Genomic DNA, 20,173 nt, shown 5'->3' with positions numbered 1-20,173 from the left:
AAAATGGTTCAGCGGTTAACCGACGTTGTCACACACTCCGATGGCCAGTAACTGTCAATGATGTCTAGCACCAGATAGAAACAGAAATGATGGACAGAAGAAATAGAACATGAACTAAATATGACTCAAATGACTGATTTAGCACTATGATATAATACTTTTAAGAATTAATTTTTTTAAATTGACTTCAGATCAAAATGGCCTAAAACGGGTAAATCGGAGTGTGAATTCCTGCATGAGACAATCAAATTTCTTAGGTTAGGATCCTCCAGAGAAAAAATGAGGTTTAAGAGAAGCTCGAATTTTTTTTCTGAACTCGATAAAGATCATTAAATTTAGGTGAAACCAGAAGACTTGTATCTGTCTGTTAATTGGACTCTACGTCATAATCGAAAGTGTAAAGTTCACCTCCGTCAAATTTTAGGACTAAAATAAATACCATTTCCACATGTCCATATAAACCGCGAAAGAACATTAAAGCGGAGAAAAAAAATTGATCAAACTGACATATTAAGTCAAACAACATATGCATAATATTATATTTGACTAGCGCTTTTGAAACACCACACGCTATTTTATCTACGGTTTAAATTTTTTTTTGAAGATTAAATACTGGTTTTTGTGGCGTTTAAAAGCTTAAAAACTAATTTTTGGGTTCATACCTTAGCTGGGTTGACCTCCTCAGAAAAAAATTGTATCATTCAGTTTTTTTTTTCAAAAAACTGCTCACAATAAAGTTTCATACAAGGTGTATGCAGAATTGTTTATCATACAATTTCCATAGATGAAAATTGTATGATAAATACTTTTCATCTTGCTGCAAAAATTTGACAAAGTCGCAATTTCAATTTCATGGTTCAAATAAACATTTTTAAAAAATTGCATGCAAAAATTCGTTATTTTTTTTCTTTGACGTAGTCCAGGCTGAGTTTTTCATTCAAAAGACACCAAAATGAAAAAGAAATTTTGTGTGAGACTTAACTTAAAATCTTTAATTCTTTATGCTTTAAGATACACTTCAAATTGTCCAAAAAATTGGGCCACTGTTTCCGAAAAGTAAAAACTGACAGTTGGAAGTAATGAACGCAAGTAAACAGACAAAAAAGACTGACTTTAACAACAAAATCCACACTTTCGAATTTCAAAGACAAAATAGATCTCTTAAAGCTTTTTGAATTTCTAGAACATTAATGATTGGCGTTTTTTCGATTAAAAAAACCATTTGAGCTAAGAATTAAATTCCACTTGTTTTGATTAAAAATTGTCAGATTTATTGGTGCGTTCGAGTGATAGAGTGCGGAAGTCGAGAATAATTGAAGGCGTGGTCTCAATTTGCAGTGTGAGTGAAACGAAATGGAGTGATTTGGTGATTCCAAATCCAGACGATCGAAAATAGGGCAAAAAACAACCAATTCTACGGAAGGCGACATCACAGCGAAGGCGAAGTTGGAAAGAAAACGAAAGACAGAATGTCGACAAATAAACATGTCATAAAACGGAAAAACTGACTTTCAAAAACTGATTTTTGAAACTTGTATGAAAACTATTTTAAAATCTTTTTGTCCAAGGGGTTATGTGGTGGTATTATCGTTATATGTTAGATATAGGTCCGTATTTATGCTGAACGTCGTTTTCCTAATTGATGTTGACTGGTACTTGGCCGAGCTATGTTCGATAACACATTGTTTAGTTGTCGCTACGATCTGATCTGAAGCAGCATATTCTAAGACTGAATTAAAATTGATAGCACCTTTTATTTGTTGAGTTTAGGGAAATAGTATGTAATTCCCCTAAGTAAGGTTTTACATCTCAGCCGTAGTATACGCTTACTATTTTCAAGTTTACGAATCTGCAACTCGCGGTCAAAAATTTATTTGATTTTTATTTAATTTTCTAATTTTCGTGTTTTGAGCAATCGCTTGGCGGGCGATGTTAATATATCAGAATCTGTAAAATTGTTGCTTCATTTCACAAACATTTCGATTGTTTTTAAAAATCGAGCAGTTGTTTGCTAGAAAAAGCTAAATTTATAAAATATTATCATCTTGTAGATTATTTTGTAAAGTTCTTCCAAATATGTTTTAAGAACATTTTTTTTGAAAAACGAATCAAGAAGGTGTTTAATAGATCTTTTCACGGCTATAGATACTGTGTTTGAGGTGTCAAAGCTTTCCAAAGCTAAATCCAGAATTTAAAAACGGCCTTTGGAAGAGGAACATTTTTGCTCTGTGATGTAAAAACTTTAATCGGGACCTTTTATGTGCGTTTGATGAAACTAGAAATTCTGTTGAGTCAACCGCTAAAGAAAGCTCAAGATCTTTTAAAAACAGTTCTGATGATCCCCCATCCTAAAAAAAACTTGCTCCGCCCATGTATTTGCTTTTATGACTCTTTATGAAAATGGACACCAAGAAATGAATTTATTTCACAAAACGTATCTATTTTTTCACAAAATTATCTATCAGCCAAATTTATTATTAGTATCTGTATAAAATATTGCCATAATTTAAGGTTCCATGAGCGAGAGAGTTGTAAAGATAAAATTATTGGATAAAACACCAGCACACGAGCAAGCTTTTGAAAAAATCGAGCATTTTAATTCAACAATCAAGACTTATGTGAGAACTTTTAGTTTGTTCATTACTCTTAATCAGAGTTCTGAGTAGTCAATGAAACGTTATCGAGTTATCTATGAATTGAATTGATTCTCTAGGTGATTTTTCTATGCTGAGGACTTGCCAAAGCCATCATCAAGGGGTATAACGAGTCAACAGTAGCAAAACCTGCTTCCAACAAAAAGAGATGCTAGAAGTGTAACATCGAAAATGTCAGATTTATCGATGCTTTCGAGTATTAGAATGAGGAATGCGAGAGAAATCAAAATTTGGGTCCCAATTTGCAGTGTGAGTTAAACGAAATGGATTGATTCGTTGATTTCACAACAAAACGATCGATAAGAGGGTAAAAAAAACGACGAAATCCACAAAAAGCAAGAACACAACTTAACCGACGGAATTCGAACATCGAAGAGAAAAAAAAGAGAGATTGTCGACATTCACACTTATCAGAAAAACCGAAAAAATGACTTTTAAGGAATACTGATTTTGAAATATTTTAAAAAACTCTTCAAAAATCATTTTGCCCCACGGTTATATGTTGTTGCTATCGTTACGGGTTAGATATAGATCTCATATTTATGCTAAATGTAACTGTTCTAATTGATGTTGACTGATGCTTGGCCGAATTATGTTCTATAACCTTTTGTTTAGATGTCGTTACGATCTGATCTGAAACACTATGCTCCAAGACTGAAGTAACATTGATAGCACGTAAAACTTATTGAGTTTGAGGGAGTTAGTATTTGATTCTCTCAAGTAAGGTATTACATTACAGCCGTACATAACGCTTACTTATTTGCGCAGCCATTAAAAGGTTCAGTGGGCTCAAGGATCTGCTTATTATATTGACTTTTTGGGACAGGCAGTTGAATTTTTTTTAGGGCCAAAACAGACAGAAGTTACGTTACTAACAGCTCCAGTAGAGAAACCAGTCATCGACGGCAAAGCGGCTACAAATACTTAAGATTGTAACATTCGAAAGCCACAGTCTGAAACAAGATGGAAGAACAAATGGGAAGTTTTCGAGATGTACAAGTTTCATGCGATAAAATAACATGGGAAGCGGCAATGAGAAAAGCCAAGAAACTCGTATTTTGTCGCAAGGAAGAGAGGGACTATACCATTTCGCGGAAAGCTATCCGAAGGTGGATATAAACAACGATTTCATCGCAATGAGGATAGTTTGGCAGAACTTGTAGGTAGTTTTCCGAAAACCGAGAAACCGAAGTTTCGGTACATACGTACTTTTTCACAAAAAACAATCAAAAGGGGAACATTGGATCAGTTCTACTGTCAGCTGAGGGGCCTGGCAGAACGTTCTGATTTCGGAGCAGGAGAAGACGCAATTATCAGCGGCATTTTTAATCAAAATGTCAAATTTAGAAATTCAGGATGATTTCGAGAAGGAAGTGATGATTCCGGAAAAGACTCCAGAGTACGCAATACAATTGGAGCAGTCACAGGATAACACAAAGACTATCAGGGATAAGAGCGGATACGGAATTTTGTTGATCGGGGATGTGAACTTCGTGCAAGATGATAGTAGATCGTCGAGGGAATCCGTGAAACTCATGAGGAAACTCGTGGTCAGTGCAGCATCGTCAGGTTTACCCAGCCATGGGTCAAGATTGTAGGAAGTGTGGCATGAAGAAAAAATTTACTAGAATGTGTAGCAGTGGAGGATTGCATGGCCAATCTAGCGCAAACTCAAGAGGTAGAGGAGTATCAGGATCGCAGAAAGGAGGACGTGGAACGAGACCTCCATTCCGTGCCAAGGTTCAACATGTGGATGAGAATGAACAAGATAAAGTAAAGGACGAGAGGAACTATGATGAAGAGTAAACAAATCTGATAGTGATAGAAAGTCATTTACAACTTTATGATTCGGACTCATCGGATGATATCAGATGAATGCAATTGATTATGTTTGAATGCAATTGATGACTACCATGCCAAATCATGACATGTTTTTATGGATTCAAGGATACGCCAGTAAAGAGTCAAATGTCGCTAGATACCACATTACGTAATTTCGTTTCGCTAGAAAACAATCGAGGCGGGTATCCAGACATACTTTTAGTTGGAGAACGAGCAAAGAAATAATTCACGCCGCTAATTGCTCAACTGTGATTGGCCAACTGATAGCAAAAAAACTCATACTTCAGAGAGCGCGCGAAAAATAGCGTACCGCAAATTGAACGTTTCTAAGTTAATCGGTTTAAAATTACTAGTGATATCGCTCAGCAATATCGCAATAATTTTCATGATCAACTAGAGCCAGGAAGTAGCTAAATGATAACGGAAACTTTTGAAACAAACTCATGCAGCAGAGCGAAGTTGTTCGAATATGCTACCTACATCACTGAAAATGCGATACATGTGAAATTAAATCAGCGAAAGTGATACAATAGAAGAAGGCGGCACAGTTTTCAAGGAGGGAGAGGAAAGCTCCAGCGAAGCTGGAGGAAAGAATGCTCAGTCAGCTAAAAGGAATGGGAATCGGAAGCGGATTCCAAAAGTGACGCAAGACAAAACCACCGTTAGGGGAGAAAGAAAGGCTCATAAAACAGAGGAGAAAAGGAGAGATGTCGCGCCTTGAGCCAGTGCTAGAAAATTATTGATATCACTGGTGGGTGATCATTGCACTCAAGGGATATTAGAAAGATTGATTAGTACACTACTTTCACAGAAAGATCAGGATGTATAAAAGAAGAAAAGAAAGCAAAGTTTATTTTATTTGAAGACTTATTTCGTAAAATACATCAATTAAGAATCACTGAGCAAAAGGTTTTAAATTTGCAACCGTTGCAAGCGCATTTTAGCCGCTATCCGAATACCCCAAAATCAAACATAATAACTGAATATTGTTATGGTTGAAATCGTGCCTTCACCCTTACTGGTTTTGATGAGGTGACTTAAAACACGCCGCTGCTGGATGACAAGAAATTTAAGACGAGGTCCTCAGAAGTGACGTTATGGCGGACAGACGAAGGAAGTGAATCCAAACCTTGGGCGTAGAGGAGTTATCGCGGACGACAGAACCAATGGTAGTAAAGTTTCCAGAGGAGAAATTCAGACTGGACACCATTAAGGGCAGGATCAGCCTGCCCATTGCAAACGTGGCTAGAATAACGTGTCGCAGGGTCAGAACTAAGAAGGAGATTGAATGAACGTTTGAGGAGGCGCATCAGGATGCAGGAATAGTGAGAACTTCAATGTTGACGACAACGATCAAGGAGCTTGGGAACAAGGAAACAGAGATCCGAAGCTCAGATTAAGCGCATTGTATTGGATCCCGATGTACAAGTTTGCAGCAATTAAAGGCGACTCCAGGACGATCAGAAAACAGAAATTGTTGATCAAGGACCCTGACGCGATAGAAAGAGTAAGAACTGAAGCACAGCGTCATAAACGCCAACTTGTCGGAAAGCTTGAGGGGACGACGAAAATAAGAAAAGAGGAGTTAAAAAAGAAGCCGCAAATACCCATCGGACAAGGAAGCCCGCAACGTGTCCAGAGTAGTGATTCGGAAAGAGAAAGAGACGATAACCGGGAGGTCGCACTGCCTGATTTTTGCAGACGTAGAATTGGGATTCAAGGCCCCATGTCAAGCTGAGGACTTACCAGGGCCATCATTAAAGGGCATAACCAGTCAACAGGCACAAAACCTACTATTAACACACCAAAAATGCGAGACGTTCAACTTAAAAATTGTCAGATTTATTGGTGCGTTCGAGTGATAGAGTGCGGAAGTCGAGAATAATTGAAGGCGTGGTCTCAATTTGCAGTGTGAGTGAAACGAAATGGAGTGATTTGGTGATTCCAAATCCAGACGATCGAAAATAGGGCAAAAAACAACCAATTCTACGGAAGGCGACATCACAGCGAAGGCGAAGTTGGAAAGAAAACGAAAGACAGAATGTCGACAAATAAACATGTCATAAAACGGAAAAACTGACTTTCAAAAACTGATTTTTGAAACTTGTATGAAAACTATTTTAAAATCTTTTTGTCCAAGGGGTTATGTGGTGGTATTATCGTTATATGTTAGATATAGGTCCGTATTTATGCTGAACGTCGTTTTGCTAATTGATGTTGACTGGTACTTGGCCGAGCTATGTTCGATAACACATTGTTTAGTTGTCGCTACGATCTGATCTGAAGCAGCATATTCTAAGACTGAATTAAAATTGATAGCACCTTTTATTTGTTGAGTTTAGGGAAATAGTATGTAATTCCCCTAAGTAAGGTTTTACATCTCAGCCGTAGTATACGCTTACTATTTTCAAGTTTACGAATCTGCAACTCGCGGTCAAAAATTTATTTGATTTTTATTTAATTTTCTAATTTTCGTGTTTTGAGCAATCGCTTGGCGGGCGATGTTAATATATCAGAATCTGTAAAATTGTTGCTTCATTTCACAAACATTTCGATTGTTTTTAAAAATCGAGCAGTTGTTTGCTAGAAAAAGCTAAATTTATAAAATATTATCATCTTGTAGATTATTTTGTAAAGTTCTTCCAAATATGTTTTAAGAACATTTTTTTTGAAAAACGAATCAAGAAGGTGTTTAATAGATCTTTTCACGGCTATAGATACTGTGTTTGAGGTGTCAAAGCTTTCCAAAGCTAAATCCAGAATTTAAAAACGGCCTTTGGAAGAGGAACATTTTTGCTCTGTGATGTAAAAACTTTAATCGGGACCTTTTATGTGCGTTTGATGAAACTAGAAATTCTGTTGAGTCAACCGCTAAAGAAAGCTCAAGATCTTTTAAAAACAGTTCTGATGATCCCCCATCCTAAAAAAAACTTGCTCCGCCCATGTATTTGCTTTTATGACTCTTTATGAAAATGGACACCAAGAAATGAATTTATTTCACAAAACGTATCTATTTTTTCACAAAATTATCTATCAGCCAAATTTATTATTAGTATCTGTATAAAATATTGCCATAATTTAAGGTTCCATGAGCGAGAGAGTTGTAAAGATAAAATTATTGGATAAAATACCAGCACACGAGCAAGCTTTTGAAAAAATCGAGCATTTTAATTCAACAATCATCAGTTTGAAATCAAGCAAGAGAAATATCAATTTTACAAAAATGTAAATTACAATTCATCAATGATAAATAAATAGTCGAAATTATCATTTCTTCTGAATAGAAATCACATGCAACTGAGCGAGTTGATTCAAATTTTTCTACCATTTTGTAAATAATTTTTAATTTGTAAAAGGAAACTATAAAATCGAGCAAAAATAAAAAATAACAAACATCTCTCTTTAAAATTAACGTACCCAAACTAGTTGAAGGCAGCCAAGGATCAGCGGCTAAATGATTGGACTACAAAAAATACAAACAACAAACATCAAATAAAACAAGCAAAAGCTTTAGATTGCAATGACGTTTTGACATATAGGGACAAAATAGGGTCTTGATTTTCCAGGAACATATTACTAAACTTCCTCGATAAAGTTCAAAAGTGCCACATAATCATTTATAAGAGCTGCTCTGAGGTTCAGTTTAAAAAGTTAGAGAAAAGATATTGGTTTGATAATCTTCGGACTATTAAGTTCGTGATTACATGTCTAACAAATACTCGTCTGCTTCATTCCCGGCTGATCTTCACTGTCGCCGTTGATTGGTTGATACTGAACTGGCTCGTAAGTTGACTGGGGACCTAAAACAACATACCAAAAAATTAGAAATAAAAATTTAGGTTTATATGTCTGAAAGAGATGAATCGAAAAACGTTTAGTGGCTGAAGAAACTTTCTAATTGCGCATGCATTTTCTGATGACCTTAATTTGGAGATCGGTCCTCAAATATTAAGACATGTAAAATCTAAGAATCGATATAAGGAGAACTATCCACTAAATCAAACAAACAATTGGCACATGTTTTAACAATCTTTCGGAAATTTAAAAATTTTGATAATTCTTGATTGGAAAGTTCAAATTTTTGCTAATTTGCTAGAATTTTTTTTCCCGATTTCTCGTAAGCATATTAGTTCCTTCACTATTCTGTCAAAAAATATTTCACTTTCTTACCGAAAAATAAACTGTCACAAGAAAATTATTTTTATGCTGATGAGTTAAATCCACATGTTAGAAGCTTAGGAGATTTCTCTATCACCTGATTAAAAATGTAACAAGTATTTTTACCCATGGGGGAGTAGTTATTTGAAGAAGGTGTAGTCGAGGGACTTTGGGTGGGGTGGGAGGGGGGTTTGGAGGTTGGCCTGGAGAGTGATTGAGGGGGTGGTTGCTGTTGGTAGTTCTGACTGTGACGTAAGTTCAATGACAGGTGTCTATCATTATTGTTGTTGTTCGAGTAGTTTGAAGTGGGTCGTCTGGGGTTGGTTGAAGCTCTAGTTGGGCTACTCCTGAAAAACAAACATCTTGTTGGGCTACTACGCAAAAAACACCTTCATACCTTATGGCCATCGTAATGGATTCAGAACATGCAATTTTAATTTCAATAATTACAGTCTTTTCAATGATTGCAGTATTTGAGTTGCCAGACGATAGGAAGTTAAAACCGCAAGCCATGAAATAATTTCTAATGCGTCATTAAAACACTTTTTAAAAGTTTTTTTTGCCAAGTTTTCTGGAATTAATTTTCAAAGTATTCAAAAATCTTTTAGTCTCTCAAGGTTTTTGCAAACTCATTTAAGTTGTTTTTTCGAAAACCTTTTCTTGTTGCTAGTTGAAAATTAATTTTGAAGTAAATGAAATGTGCCGAGACTTTACTTTCAGTTTTAACCCCCATTTTAGATAACCAATGGATAGTGATGCCCATACCCGTACTGTTGGTGCTCAGAGTCGCTGTTGTCATGGTCCATTAATGGCTCAACACTGAAACATGCAATTGCACACAGTGATAAAAAAAACTCTCAAAAACACACTTTTATACACACACAAATCATGGTCACTCAACTACTATAAACTCCACATGTACACTGTTCAAATCGAAATTTGGGCTTCCTTAACAATAAACTATCTTCAAGAATTGTTCCTGCTTGTAGTCAAATCAGAAGCAATCATCTATAAAAAAAACTATCAACGATCTGGAACATTAACCTTAATGCATAAAAATTCTCCGCCGAAACACAAGAAAAAAGCAGTCATAGTTTTTTTGCACCAAAATTTGTGTACGGACTGAAAATTAGTCATAACTATTCTTTAAAAGAAATCAAAGTTTGATACACGAGAACAAACTAAATTAAAAAAAAAAGATGACAACTCGTTTAATCACAAGATTGGACTAGATTGCTGTTTCATGTAGCTTTTTCAAAAGATATCACCATTTGTATCAAACGCTAATTATTTCGGCCACATAGGTTCTGCAACTATTTTATTTTATACTGATCCCATGATATACTTTTATTGTTGTTGTTGTTGTTGTTGTTGTTGGGGATTCACAGCACTGCTGTTGGGAGTCTTGGTCCCGGCGTCTTCTCTAAAACAATGTCCACTTGTTTCTGCACGTGATACAATCACAGAATAATTGCCACGTGCACGTTGTCATTTCTGAAAATCTCTCGTTTACAAATTTCCACATCGTGTTTAAAATTCTCGTCTTGAGGCCGATTCGTTTATCAAAATGAATATATGGTTCTAATCGATTTACAATCCTACTGGTTCTGAAAACAAATTCGTTTCTCGCTTTTTCCGTTCTCACTTTTCGCATCTCAAAAATTTCTATATTTCTAGCCCGTGTGGTTCGCCTGTTTAACACTATTTCATTTCGTTCATTAGAATCAAGACTGGCAAGAAGTAAGATGTTATTTAGCTGGATGAACATGGACAGGGGTAAAATGTTTAGCAAGCGTAGTTCGTTGATGTACACTCCCGTTTTATTTCCAGTGATCCACCGGATTGCTTTCTTTTGAAATCGCTCCAACTGCAATTGATCCCCCCTCGATATATGTGTACATGAGAGTCCGTATAATAACACTGGGAGTATTAGTGACTTATACAGGCCTAACTTTACAAACGTATTTATCTTTGCTGATAGGTTTCTTCTCAGGAGGTACAGTACTTGGTTTGCCTTCTTTAATCTTGTTTCAATGTGTACCTTCCAACTTAAATCGCCCGACACAAAAATTCCCAGATCTTTCACAACCTTCGATGTTCCAAGCACTACACCAAAAAGCATAGAGTTGGCGTCTCCGCCCCTAAAACTTACTTTTGCACATTTGTCTAGTGCTAATTCCATTTTGTTTTCAGTTACCCACTGCTGAATTTTGTCCAGATCTTCTTGAATTTCAATTGATGTTTTTTTGATGGAAAGTAGTTTAAGATCATCCGCAAAAATATATGGTTCAGAGAATTTGAGTACTTCAGGTAGGTCGTTAATAAAAATGCAAAAGAGCAGTGGTCCTAAAAGTGATCCTTGGGGAACACCACTAGTGACTTCTAAAACTTTTGAGCTGATATTGTCTACTCGTACAAACTGTTTCCTGTTTTTCAGATAGTCATAGAGTACCTCTAACATGCAGCCTCCTATTCCTATAAGTGCAACTTTCTTGAGTAGATCAAAATGCGGAACTTTATCAAAGGCTTTTGCAAAGTCAGTGTAGACTGCTACAATTTCTGCGTTTGAGTCATTGTCACGCGCTTCATATATTTCTTTCAGGAAGGAGAGCATGTTTGTCAAAACTGATCTACCTTTAGTAAAACCGTGTTGATGTTTCGTCAAATACCAGGCAAAGTAAGGGTACAGGTCTTTGTATATACATTTTTCAAGGACTTTGCTGTCAATATTTAATAGCGATACTGGTCGATAGTTGTTCACCAATTTTCGGTCACCTTTTTTGTGAACAGGAGTAACTGCAGCTGTTTTCCATGAATCAGGTATTTTTCGTAGGCGTTTTACGTTTCTCAAAATTTTGTTCATCGGTTTGCATATATTGCGGTTCGTTTTCTGAAAAAAGCTAGGTGGCAACCCATTTGGGCCGCGTGACTTTGTTACGTCCAGAGTTGATAAAATCTCACTTACTGTCTTTTTCGATATATCAAAATTCGTTAACAAGGGATTTCCAAATTGAATATCTCTAATACTAAAACTTTCTTTAGGATTAAAAACTGAATGAAAGAAGTCGTTTAGCATGTTGACTTGTTCGTTTGGATTTGTGCTTTCAACTTCATCTTTTATGAGTAACTTAGGAAGACTTGTATGTTTATTCAAGTTCTTTAGGTGTTTAAAAATTACATTAGTGTTCCGTGTTCTAAACAATTCCTCTTGGTAGTTTTTCCTGTCCACTTCCGATGATTCAGTTACTAAATTTTCAAACAGTTTAACTTGTTGTCTTCTGTAGTTGGTGGGTTTGAGTATACATGATTGCCGTTTTGTTTGTAACTTTTTGATCAAATTTGAAGTGCTACTTGTTATCCAAGGTGGAAGTGATTGCCTATGTCTTGTTCTGAGAGGCACAAAACTCTTAATGATTTCATCCAAATATTGGGTGTACTCCTCATGCATTTTGTTAATGTTTGTGTGGCATACTGGTTCAAATGGGTTCTCGTTTATAAAATTGTTTATTCCTTCAAAATCGGCATTTCCAAAACTTCTAAAATTTTCCAAGTATGGTTTCGGCTCTGATACCGTGCATTCAATAGACAACATTATGGCATTGTGATCTGAGCAGTCATAAATCTTGGAAACGTTAAAATCTTGTTCGGCACTTGTATAGCAATTCCGATAGAAGGCTACGTCTAGTATGTTCTTCACACATGTTGGGAAATCTATCGCCTGCCTAAAGAGTCCATTTTCAAAAATTTGCAGTATTTGGTTTTCTTCCTCGTCAGTACTGGTGAGGGTGTTCCAGTTTGTTTCTGGGAAATTTAAATCCCCACATAAGAGAAACGGTTTGTTTTTAGGAATGGCTTTGATCAGTTGTTCAAATTCATGCACTTTGTATCTGTAATTACTGTTTTTTGGCGGATTGTAGAATGAGCCAATTATCATTTCAGTTTGATGAAGTTTTATACTACATAGCACACATGAATCAGGAATGTCATGTTTGGTGGATAAGTCCTCGGTAATTAGACTATTCTTGACAGCTATTAGGCTGCCTCCGTGACAGTTTTTACCACTCACAATAGCTCTATCAGATCTATAGATGTTATATTCACTTAGAAAAAGCTCTGATGATTGAATATTCTCGTTAAGCCAAGTTTCGCTTAAGCATATGACATTAAAATTTCCAACTGCAATTGCATTTGCTAGCTTAGTTCTTCTCTCTATGTTGATTAGGCTTCTAGTATTTAGTTGCAGAATGTTGAGGAATCCTAGTCAATGCTGGGGTTCCTGAACTTCAGTGTCAATAGTTACTTTCACACCATCATTGAACAATTCTAGATTCCTTATTTTCAGCTTTTCGCGAGGAACGCCTTCATCTAGTAGTTGTCTTCGTTTCTTAAGGATTTCGTTCTCTTTAATTGCACTCTCTTTGGTCAATGCTGGTAGCAGGTAGACCTCTTTTTCGACCAATTGTTCTCGCTTTTCTCGGCTTTTTGCTAGTACTAGTCGTGCTTCATGTTCGCTAGGTACAGTTACCAGCAGTGTTCTTGGCTTCATTCGATTACGATCAAATTTTCCCAGTCGTTTTAGTTCTATTATTTTCGGCTTCACTCCAATTATGTCTAGTATTTCGTTTACTTCGTCATTTGTTGGGACAAGGTTTTCTCCTTTTGTTTTCTCAGGGTCCTCTTTGACCCCTTGTATCCTAAAACTTTGATTTATGTTGTGATCAGAGTTAGATCTGGCAGCATGTTGAGTGGTTTGAGCTTGATTTATCCGGGTGGTGGTTTCAGCAGCTACAACGGCACTATAAGTTTTTTCCACTTTATCGCATGTCGTTTTCATTGCATTTCCAATTTTTTGATCTACTAAATCGGTAAGTCTTCTTTCCATGCTTTTAAGGCTTTCAGTTACATCAATGTTTGAGAGCTTCTCGTCTATGTTGGCCAGGGTTTTGCATCTTATAAAGTTGTCTCGTTCATTATTTTGCACACAAGTATTACAAAGCAACATGACATTCGGCCCTAGTTCTTTTATTCCATTTATGGCCACTAGAGACAACCCAACACAAGTTGGTTCCAAATGCATTTGAGCGTTGCATGCGACACAAGTGTATGTTTTCTCGTTGCTGGCAAAGCCTCTTTTACATGTTTTGCAGTTTTTGCCCATTTTTGCTTATACTATGGATAGAAAAACAGTTAAGCCTGGTGGTTCCCGAAAAGGGGAGGCCTGTGGCTCACTCAGGGGAAAAGAAGAAATAGACAAACCTGGTGGTTCCCGAAAAGGGGAGGCCTGCGGTTCACTATTTCTACTTACGTTAATAGGGGCACTGACAGTTCTTGAAACGACACTCGTAATATACCAGATGTCCTTCTGTATTGCAGATGTTCGAATGTTTATCGTATAAGATTTTATTCTTGAGAATACTTTTAATGCCCTTCAGACCTTCTTCACTGAGGTGCACTTCGTCAGTTTTCAAATGATACGAGCTGTGGATTTTTTCACTCACTCCTCTAAACTTCCAAGTTCCTTTTATCTTTCTTAGGAATTCGTTTATTTTTGCAGATCGAGCTCGGTTCTCACTACGATGAGGGATTCCGATGACGAAAACTTTTTTGGCTCGTTCACACAGCTCCTCGGCTAGCTTCGACAGTTCTTCAGCAATGTCGCCTGCAGGTATACTGGAGGGGTCTTTTCCGTTGAAGGCGTCGTTTCCGCCGATGAGCAGAGCGATGATGTTGAATTTGTCTTTCTCGGGTAAGAAGTTTTTGACCGCACCAATTCGGGCCCCAGGTAGGGACAAGATATTGAAATTTGGAAAATCAAGATGGCGTGCTTGAGAATCCGCAATCAGGAGATTTTTTGAAGATGATGTCTTGAGCAAGTGATATCTTCTGTCGGACAATTTCATCGCGGGGCAACCATTGCTACCCCGGTAAACATTTCAACTATCTGAAACTATTTAATAAGTTTATCACAACAATTAGGCTAAGTAGATACTGGGTCTTAGTAGATACCGACAAAAACCATTGATTTTGGGGATGAACTTTTTTGTATTCTGATCAAAAAGGGTCAGCGACTGCAATTAATCTGATGTACAGTAACTAATATAAAAGTTAGTTGCTGAATATGATTGCTTAGTAAAAAAATACTTTACATCAAACTCAAAGGTAGAAAAAGTAAGAAACAAAACAATTATAAAAGAAGCTCAAAGCCGGTCGCGTCTCAATTCAGAAAAACTGCGATCTCTTTTCTCTCCCCCCCCCCCAAAAAAAAATCTGAAAAATGTAATTTTCTGGAGCAAATTTCTTCTGCTATTTTTTCATAGAGATATGGGGTTTGAAAAAGCTAATTTGTCTAGCTTAGGATATTTGACACGCAAAATGTTGAGTTCTTATAACACGAATCAAATTATTTGAACTTGAAATGAGGCAGGTCATTTCGTCTTAATAATAAATTACGAGACACTTCATAATTACGGTAAATCACTTCATATTTAACCTGGGGCGGTCAAACTGAAAAAGGCGAATAGAAAATTTTTTTCGCTTAGTTTATCAATGTTTTAGATAAAAAATTCGAAATCATTTAAATTGTAACCGGAATTGTTTCGACATGATGCACAAGCAGTTTTGCCCCAAACTTAGAACATGCGTCGGAAGATTATTCTGCACTATCCTGCAAATGTCTATTCTGCACTCTGGTTGAAACGATATTGCAAATTACGCTTTTTGAAACAGCAAGAAATTTAATTAGGAACAAAGTAGTTTCTTTTCTGATACTACTAGATTTCAGGTGAAGCTTTTAAAACATGCGTCGGAAGAAGCTGATCATTCTGCACTATGCTGAAAAGTTCTACTCTGAGCTGGTTGAAACGATATTGCAAATAACGTTTTTTGAAATAGCAAAAATTTAATTAGGAACAAAGTAACATCTTCTCTGATAGTATTAGATTTCAGGTGAACGTTTTAAAACATGCGTCGGAAGAAGCTGATCATTCTGCACTATGCTGAAAAGTTATACTCTGAGCTGGTTGAAACGATATTGCAAATTACGTTTTTTGAAACCGCAAGAAATTTAATTAGGATTAAAGTAACTTCTTCTCTGATACTATTAGATTTCAGGTGAAGGTTTTAAAACATGCGTCGGAAGAAGCTGATTATTCTGCACTATGCTGCAAAGTTCTACTCTGAGCCGGTTGAAACGATATTGAAAATTACGTTTTTTGAAACAGCAAGAAATTTAATTAGGAACAAAGTAGTTTCTTTTCTGATACTACTAGATTTCAGGTGAAGCTTTTAAAACATGCGTCGGAAGAAGCTGATCATTCTGCACTATGCTGAAAAGTTATACTCTGAGCTGGTTGAAACGATATTGCAAATTACGTTTTTTGAAACAGCAAGAAATTTAATTAAGAACAAAGTAACTTCTTCTCTGATACTATTAGATTTCAGGTGAAGGTTTTAAAACATGCGTCTGAAGAGCTGATCATTCTGCACTATGCTGCAAAGTTCTACTCTGTGCCGGTTGGAACGATATTGCAAATTACGTTTTTTGAAACAGCAAGAAATTTAATTAAGAACAAAGTAACTTCTTCTCTGATACTATTAGATTTCAGGTGAAGCTTTTAAAACATGCGTCGGAAGAAGCTGATCATTCTGCACTATGCTGCAAAGTTCTACTCTGAGCCGGTTGAAACGATATTGAAAATTACTGTTTTTGAAACAGCAAGAAATTTAATTAGGAACAAAATAGTTTCTTTTCTGATACTACTAGATTTCAGGTGAAGCTTTTAAAACATGCGTCGGAAGAAGCTGATCATTCTGCACTATGCTGAAAAGTTCTACTCTGAGCTGGTTGAAACGATATTGCAAATAACGTTTTTTGAAACAGCAAGAAATTTAATTAGGAACAAAGTAACTTCTTCTCTGATACTATTAGATTTCAGGTGAACGTTTTAAAACATGCGTCGGAAGAAGCTGATCATTCTGCACTATGCTGAAAAGTTCTACTCTGAGCTGGTTGAAACGATATTGCAAATAACGTTTTTTGAAATAGCAAAAATTTAATTAGGAACAAGGTAACTTCTTCTCTGATACTATTAGATTTCAGGTGAAGGTTTTAAAACATGCGTCTGAAGAGCTGATCATTCTGCACTATGCTGCAAAGTTCTACTCTGAGCCGGTTGAAACGATATAGCAAACTACGCTTTTTGAAACAGCAAGAACTTTTATTAGGAACAAGGTAACTTCTTCTCTGATACTATTAGATTTCAGGTGAAGGTTTTAAAACATGCGTCTGAAGAGCTGATCATTCTGCACTATGCTGCAAAGTTCTACTCTGTGCCGGTTGGAACGATATTGCAAATTACGTTTTTTGAAACAGCAAGAAATTTAATTAAGAACAAAGTAACTTCTTCTCTGATACTATTAGATTTCAGGTGAAGGTTTTAAAACATGCGTCGGAAGAAGCTGATCATTCTGCACTATGCTGCAAAGTTCTACTCTGAGCCGGTTGAAACGATATTGAAAATTACTGTTTTTGAAACAGCAAGAAATTTAATTAGGAACAAAGTAGTTTCTTTTCTGATACTACTAGATTTCAGGTGAAGCTTTTAAAACATGCGTCGGAAGAAGCTGATCATTCTGCACTATGCTGTAAAGTTCTACTCTGAGCCGGTTGAAAAGATATAGCAAACTAGGCTTTTTGAAACAGCAAGAAATTTTATTAGGAACAAGGTAACTTCTTCTCTGATACTACTAGATTTCAGGCGAAGCTTTTAAAACATGCGTCGGAAGAAGCTGATCATTCTGCACTATGCTGCAAAGTTCTACTCTGAGCCGGTTGAAACGATATTGCAAATTACGTTTTTTGAAACAGCAAGAAATTTAATTAAGAACAAAGTAACTTCTCCTCTAATACTATTAATTTTCAGGTACGGCTTGATGAGTTAGGCTTCGAGTTCAAAAATTGTCAAAACGCTTAGGAAACAGTTTTCGAAAAAAATCAAAGAAAAAAAGTATTTTAGCTGAATAATTGGTAGATTATATTTTTGTATTTATTGGAGGTTGTTCGCATGCTAGGTTTCAACCATTCAACGCCTTTTTAAACAGTTTAAGACTGACTGAATTTTTCAAAACTTTCGACCATTCGATTTTTCGCGCATGAGAAATTTCATCGCGTTCAAAATCACACAGAAAAACTTAGTTAACACTGCCTCAGTTTTTTCTCGAATAAACTTGTGTGTTGTGTGCGTTGTGGTTAAATTTTTCAACTTTGGCTTGATAATATCAAAATTTTTGATCATTTTAGTTGTCTATTAATCGCTATAAGCTTTTAATAAAAAAGTTTTTAAAAAGTCTTTTATCATTTCTAAATACACAGTTCTCTTTTAAAAGTTTTGTTACATTTGTTTTGACATTTTGTTAATAAAACTATCTGGTTTCAAGTTGCATACCAAATGTCACGGTAGAATATAAATTTCAAAGTCATGATAAATTTCAAAGCTGCGTATTTATTCCGTCCGGCTTTTTTAGGAATTGTTCTGACTGAAAATAAAATGAAAAATTTCAACTGGATAACACTACGGCACCTAGAATTGAGCAATGCAATAGTGAACTAAGGGGAGAAACTAAGATTGAAAACTGAAATTAAAGAATACTCCAATAAAAAATGAACTTTCTCAAGTTTCATATTCAAATCGGAAATATTTCAAAAGGACTGAGGAAGGTAGAAATAAATATGAAGTAGATCCAGGGGCGGATCTAGGATTTTCTCGAGGGGGGGGGGGTGGATTTTCAAAAAATTTTCCAAAATTTTGACGACCTTTTTTTTTTAGGTCCACCAAATTGATTTTTCGAGCTCTCCCAAAGCACTGTGTTTGCCCCTATTTTGGCAAAAATTTCTGCACCGCAGGCAAATTTTTGAAGGAAAAAACAATCAAAAAAGCCGTTTTTGGGCACTTTTTGAAAAAATTTTACAAAAAATTCGCGTTTTTTTTGGCGCGCGCTCCCCCTCAAAGTTAGTATATATTGGCGCCAAAGGCGCCTTTAAAAAAATTTTAGGGTCGGTCGGCCAAAAATGGATTTCTGAAAAAGTATCAAAGGGGGGACCCTTTGGGTCGGCAGGGGGTCGAATTCCTGAAGAGGGGCGTCCGCCAAACCCCGCCCCCCCACTAAATCCGCCCCTGAGTAGATCTATTCCAGCTCAGCATGACTTGAGAGAAGGTTCAGTTTAAAAGGATTCATCCAGGATGATCTACGCAGTTGGCTCGGAATTTAAAATCTCGAAAAAACTCACTTTTATCAAGCGCATGCTTGCATGTTTAAAACGCTTTAAACGTTAAAAACGCTCAAAACTTTTTGAAAACTCGTAGTGTTTTTTTGCAACCATGTTTTTTGGTGCATACTTTAATAAACATACTGTAATAAGCTATATCAACTAAAGTACTACTGGCGAGAAAATAAAGTACTTTTGTCAGAAGTACTACTGGCGAGAAAATATTTTTTAATTGAAATAAATAATCCTCATTAACGTAGAGAAGAATTAGAATCATAATCAATCATGTGATCAATTTTGTTCAGGTGCAACACAAATGGAAGAAAAGTGGGTTCGGTTGTTTTCAAAGGCGACCATATCAAAAAACACATGCTGTCAAAAACCAGAAGCAGTGGTCACTAATAATAGCGAACTCTTTCTGAGAAATAATTATTTTGTTTTAATTAACTTTTCTGACTTTCAAAGAAAGCGCGGAGTAATTATGCTCTTTTTTAATAATCTTTTCAAAAACGTTTTCAAAATTGAGACTTTTTTAAACAACCCCCCTCCGTATTACAAAAGTGGGCAATTTGTGACCAGGTACAAAATTTCTGTAAGCGTAACCCTTGATTTAGTCGTTTAGAGATGGGAATAATTTTGTAAAACATAAGTTGATGCTAATAAGTGAGTATCTTTTCCCTGAAGCAATTCAGATTTTCGTCCGTTAACCAAAAATGCTGTCATATAATTCCTCACACTTATTGCTATGGAAAATTGCCACTAATATGCGTATCGAAAACTGTTTGAAATGTCTGCGGTGCAGGTTCGGTCGACCTAAAAAAAAAGGGTCGACAAAATTTCGAAAAGTTTTTGAAAATCTGCCCCCCCCCTCCAACCCCCTCGATAAAATCCTAGATCCGCCCCTGGTCTGTGATGAGCTTTTTTCCATGAACGAAAGTTTTTTTCATATTTCTGTATTTAGTCCCAGAACATGATAACAAGGGATTTTCTCAAATAAGAAACCGACAGTTTAATTGACACAAGGCAAAATAGCTGTCATAGTCGGTGATTAAAATGCTAACAAGTTGCATAAAAGTTAATTGTCAAGTACTTTTTCACCAACTAGGTGTACGGAATTGTATGATGAGCATTTTGTGGCGTGCATGTGCAATAAGCTGCAGAATCATTTAACATATGTAGCATTAAACCGCAATATAAGAACTTTTTGGAGGTCAAACCGGGCTATTAACGTTCTACTTCATTGGTCGTGTCTTAC

The 20,173-nt window shown here is 36.2% G+C and overlaps 1 protein-coding gene across 5 annotated transcripts in view; it reads right to left on the bottom strand.

The window, feature by feature from the left end:
* Positions 1-7,483: 7,483 nt before the first annotated feature.
* LOC134854593 (prominin-1-A-like) overlaps positions 7,484-20,173 on the bottom strand; it is a 94,896-nt gene continuing 82,206 nt past the window's right edge. For 2 of the 5 annotated variants that reach the window (XM_063870916.1, XM_063870915.1), the window contains exons 21-23: positions 9,420-9,473; positions 8,781-9,001; positions 7,484-8,296 (exon numbers count right to left, since the gene is read on the bottom strand). In XM_063870916.1, the coding sequence (XP_063726986.1) occupies positions 8,205-8,296; positions 8,781-9,001; positions 9,420-9,473 (367 nt within the window). In that variant the 3' untranslated portion in view covers positions 7,484-8,204. Of the gene's footprint in view, positions 8,297-8,780; positions 9,002-9,419; positions 9,474-20,173 lie in introns of those variants that run through there. The other 3 variants (XM_063870917.1, XM_063870919.1, XM_063870920.1) reach the window with 3 other exon arrangements.

This window comes from Symsagittifera roscoffensis, chromosome 9 (genome assembly GCF_963678635.1).
Source record: "Symsagittifera roscoffensis chromosome 9, txSymRosc1.1, whole genome shotgun sequence".
Taxonomy (NCBI): Eukaryota; Metazoa; Xenacoelomorpha; order Acoela; family Convolutidae; genus Symsagittifera; species Symsagittifera roscoffensis.
Note: the sequence above shows the minus strand (reverse complement) of the source record. Positions and strands in the feature narration are given on the sequence as shown.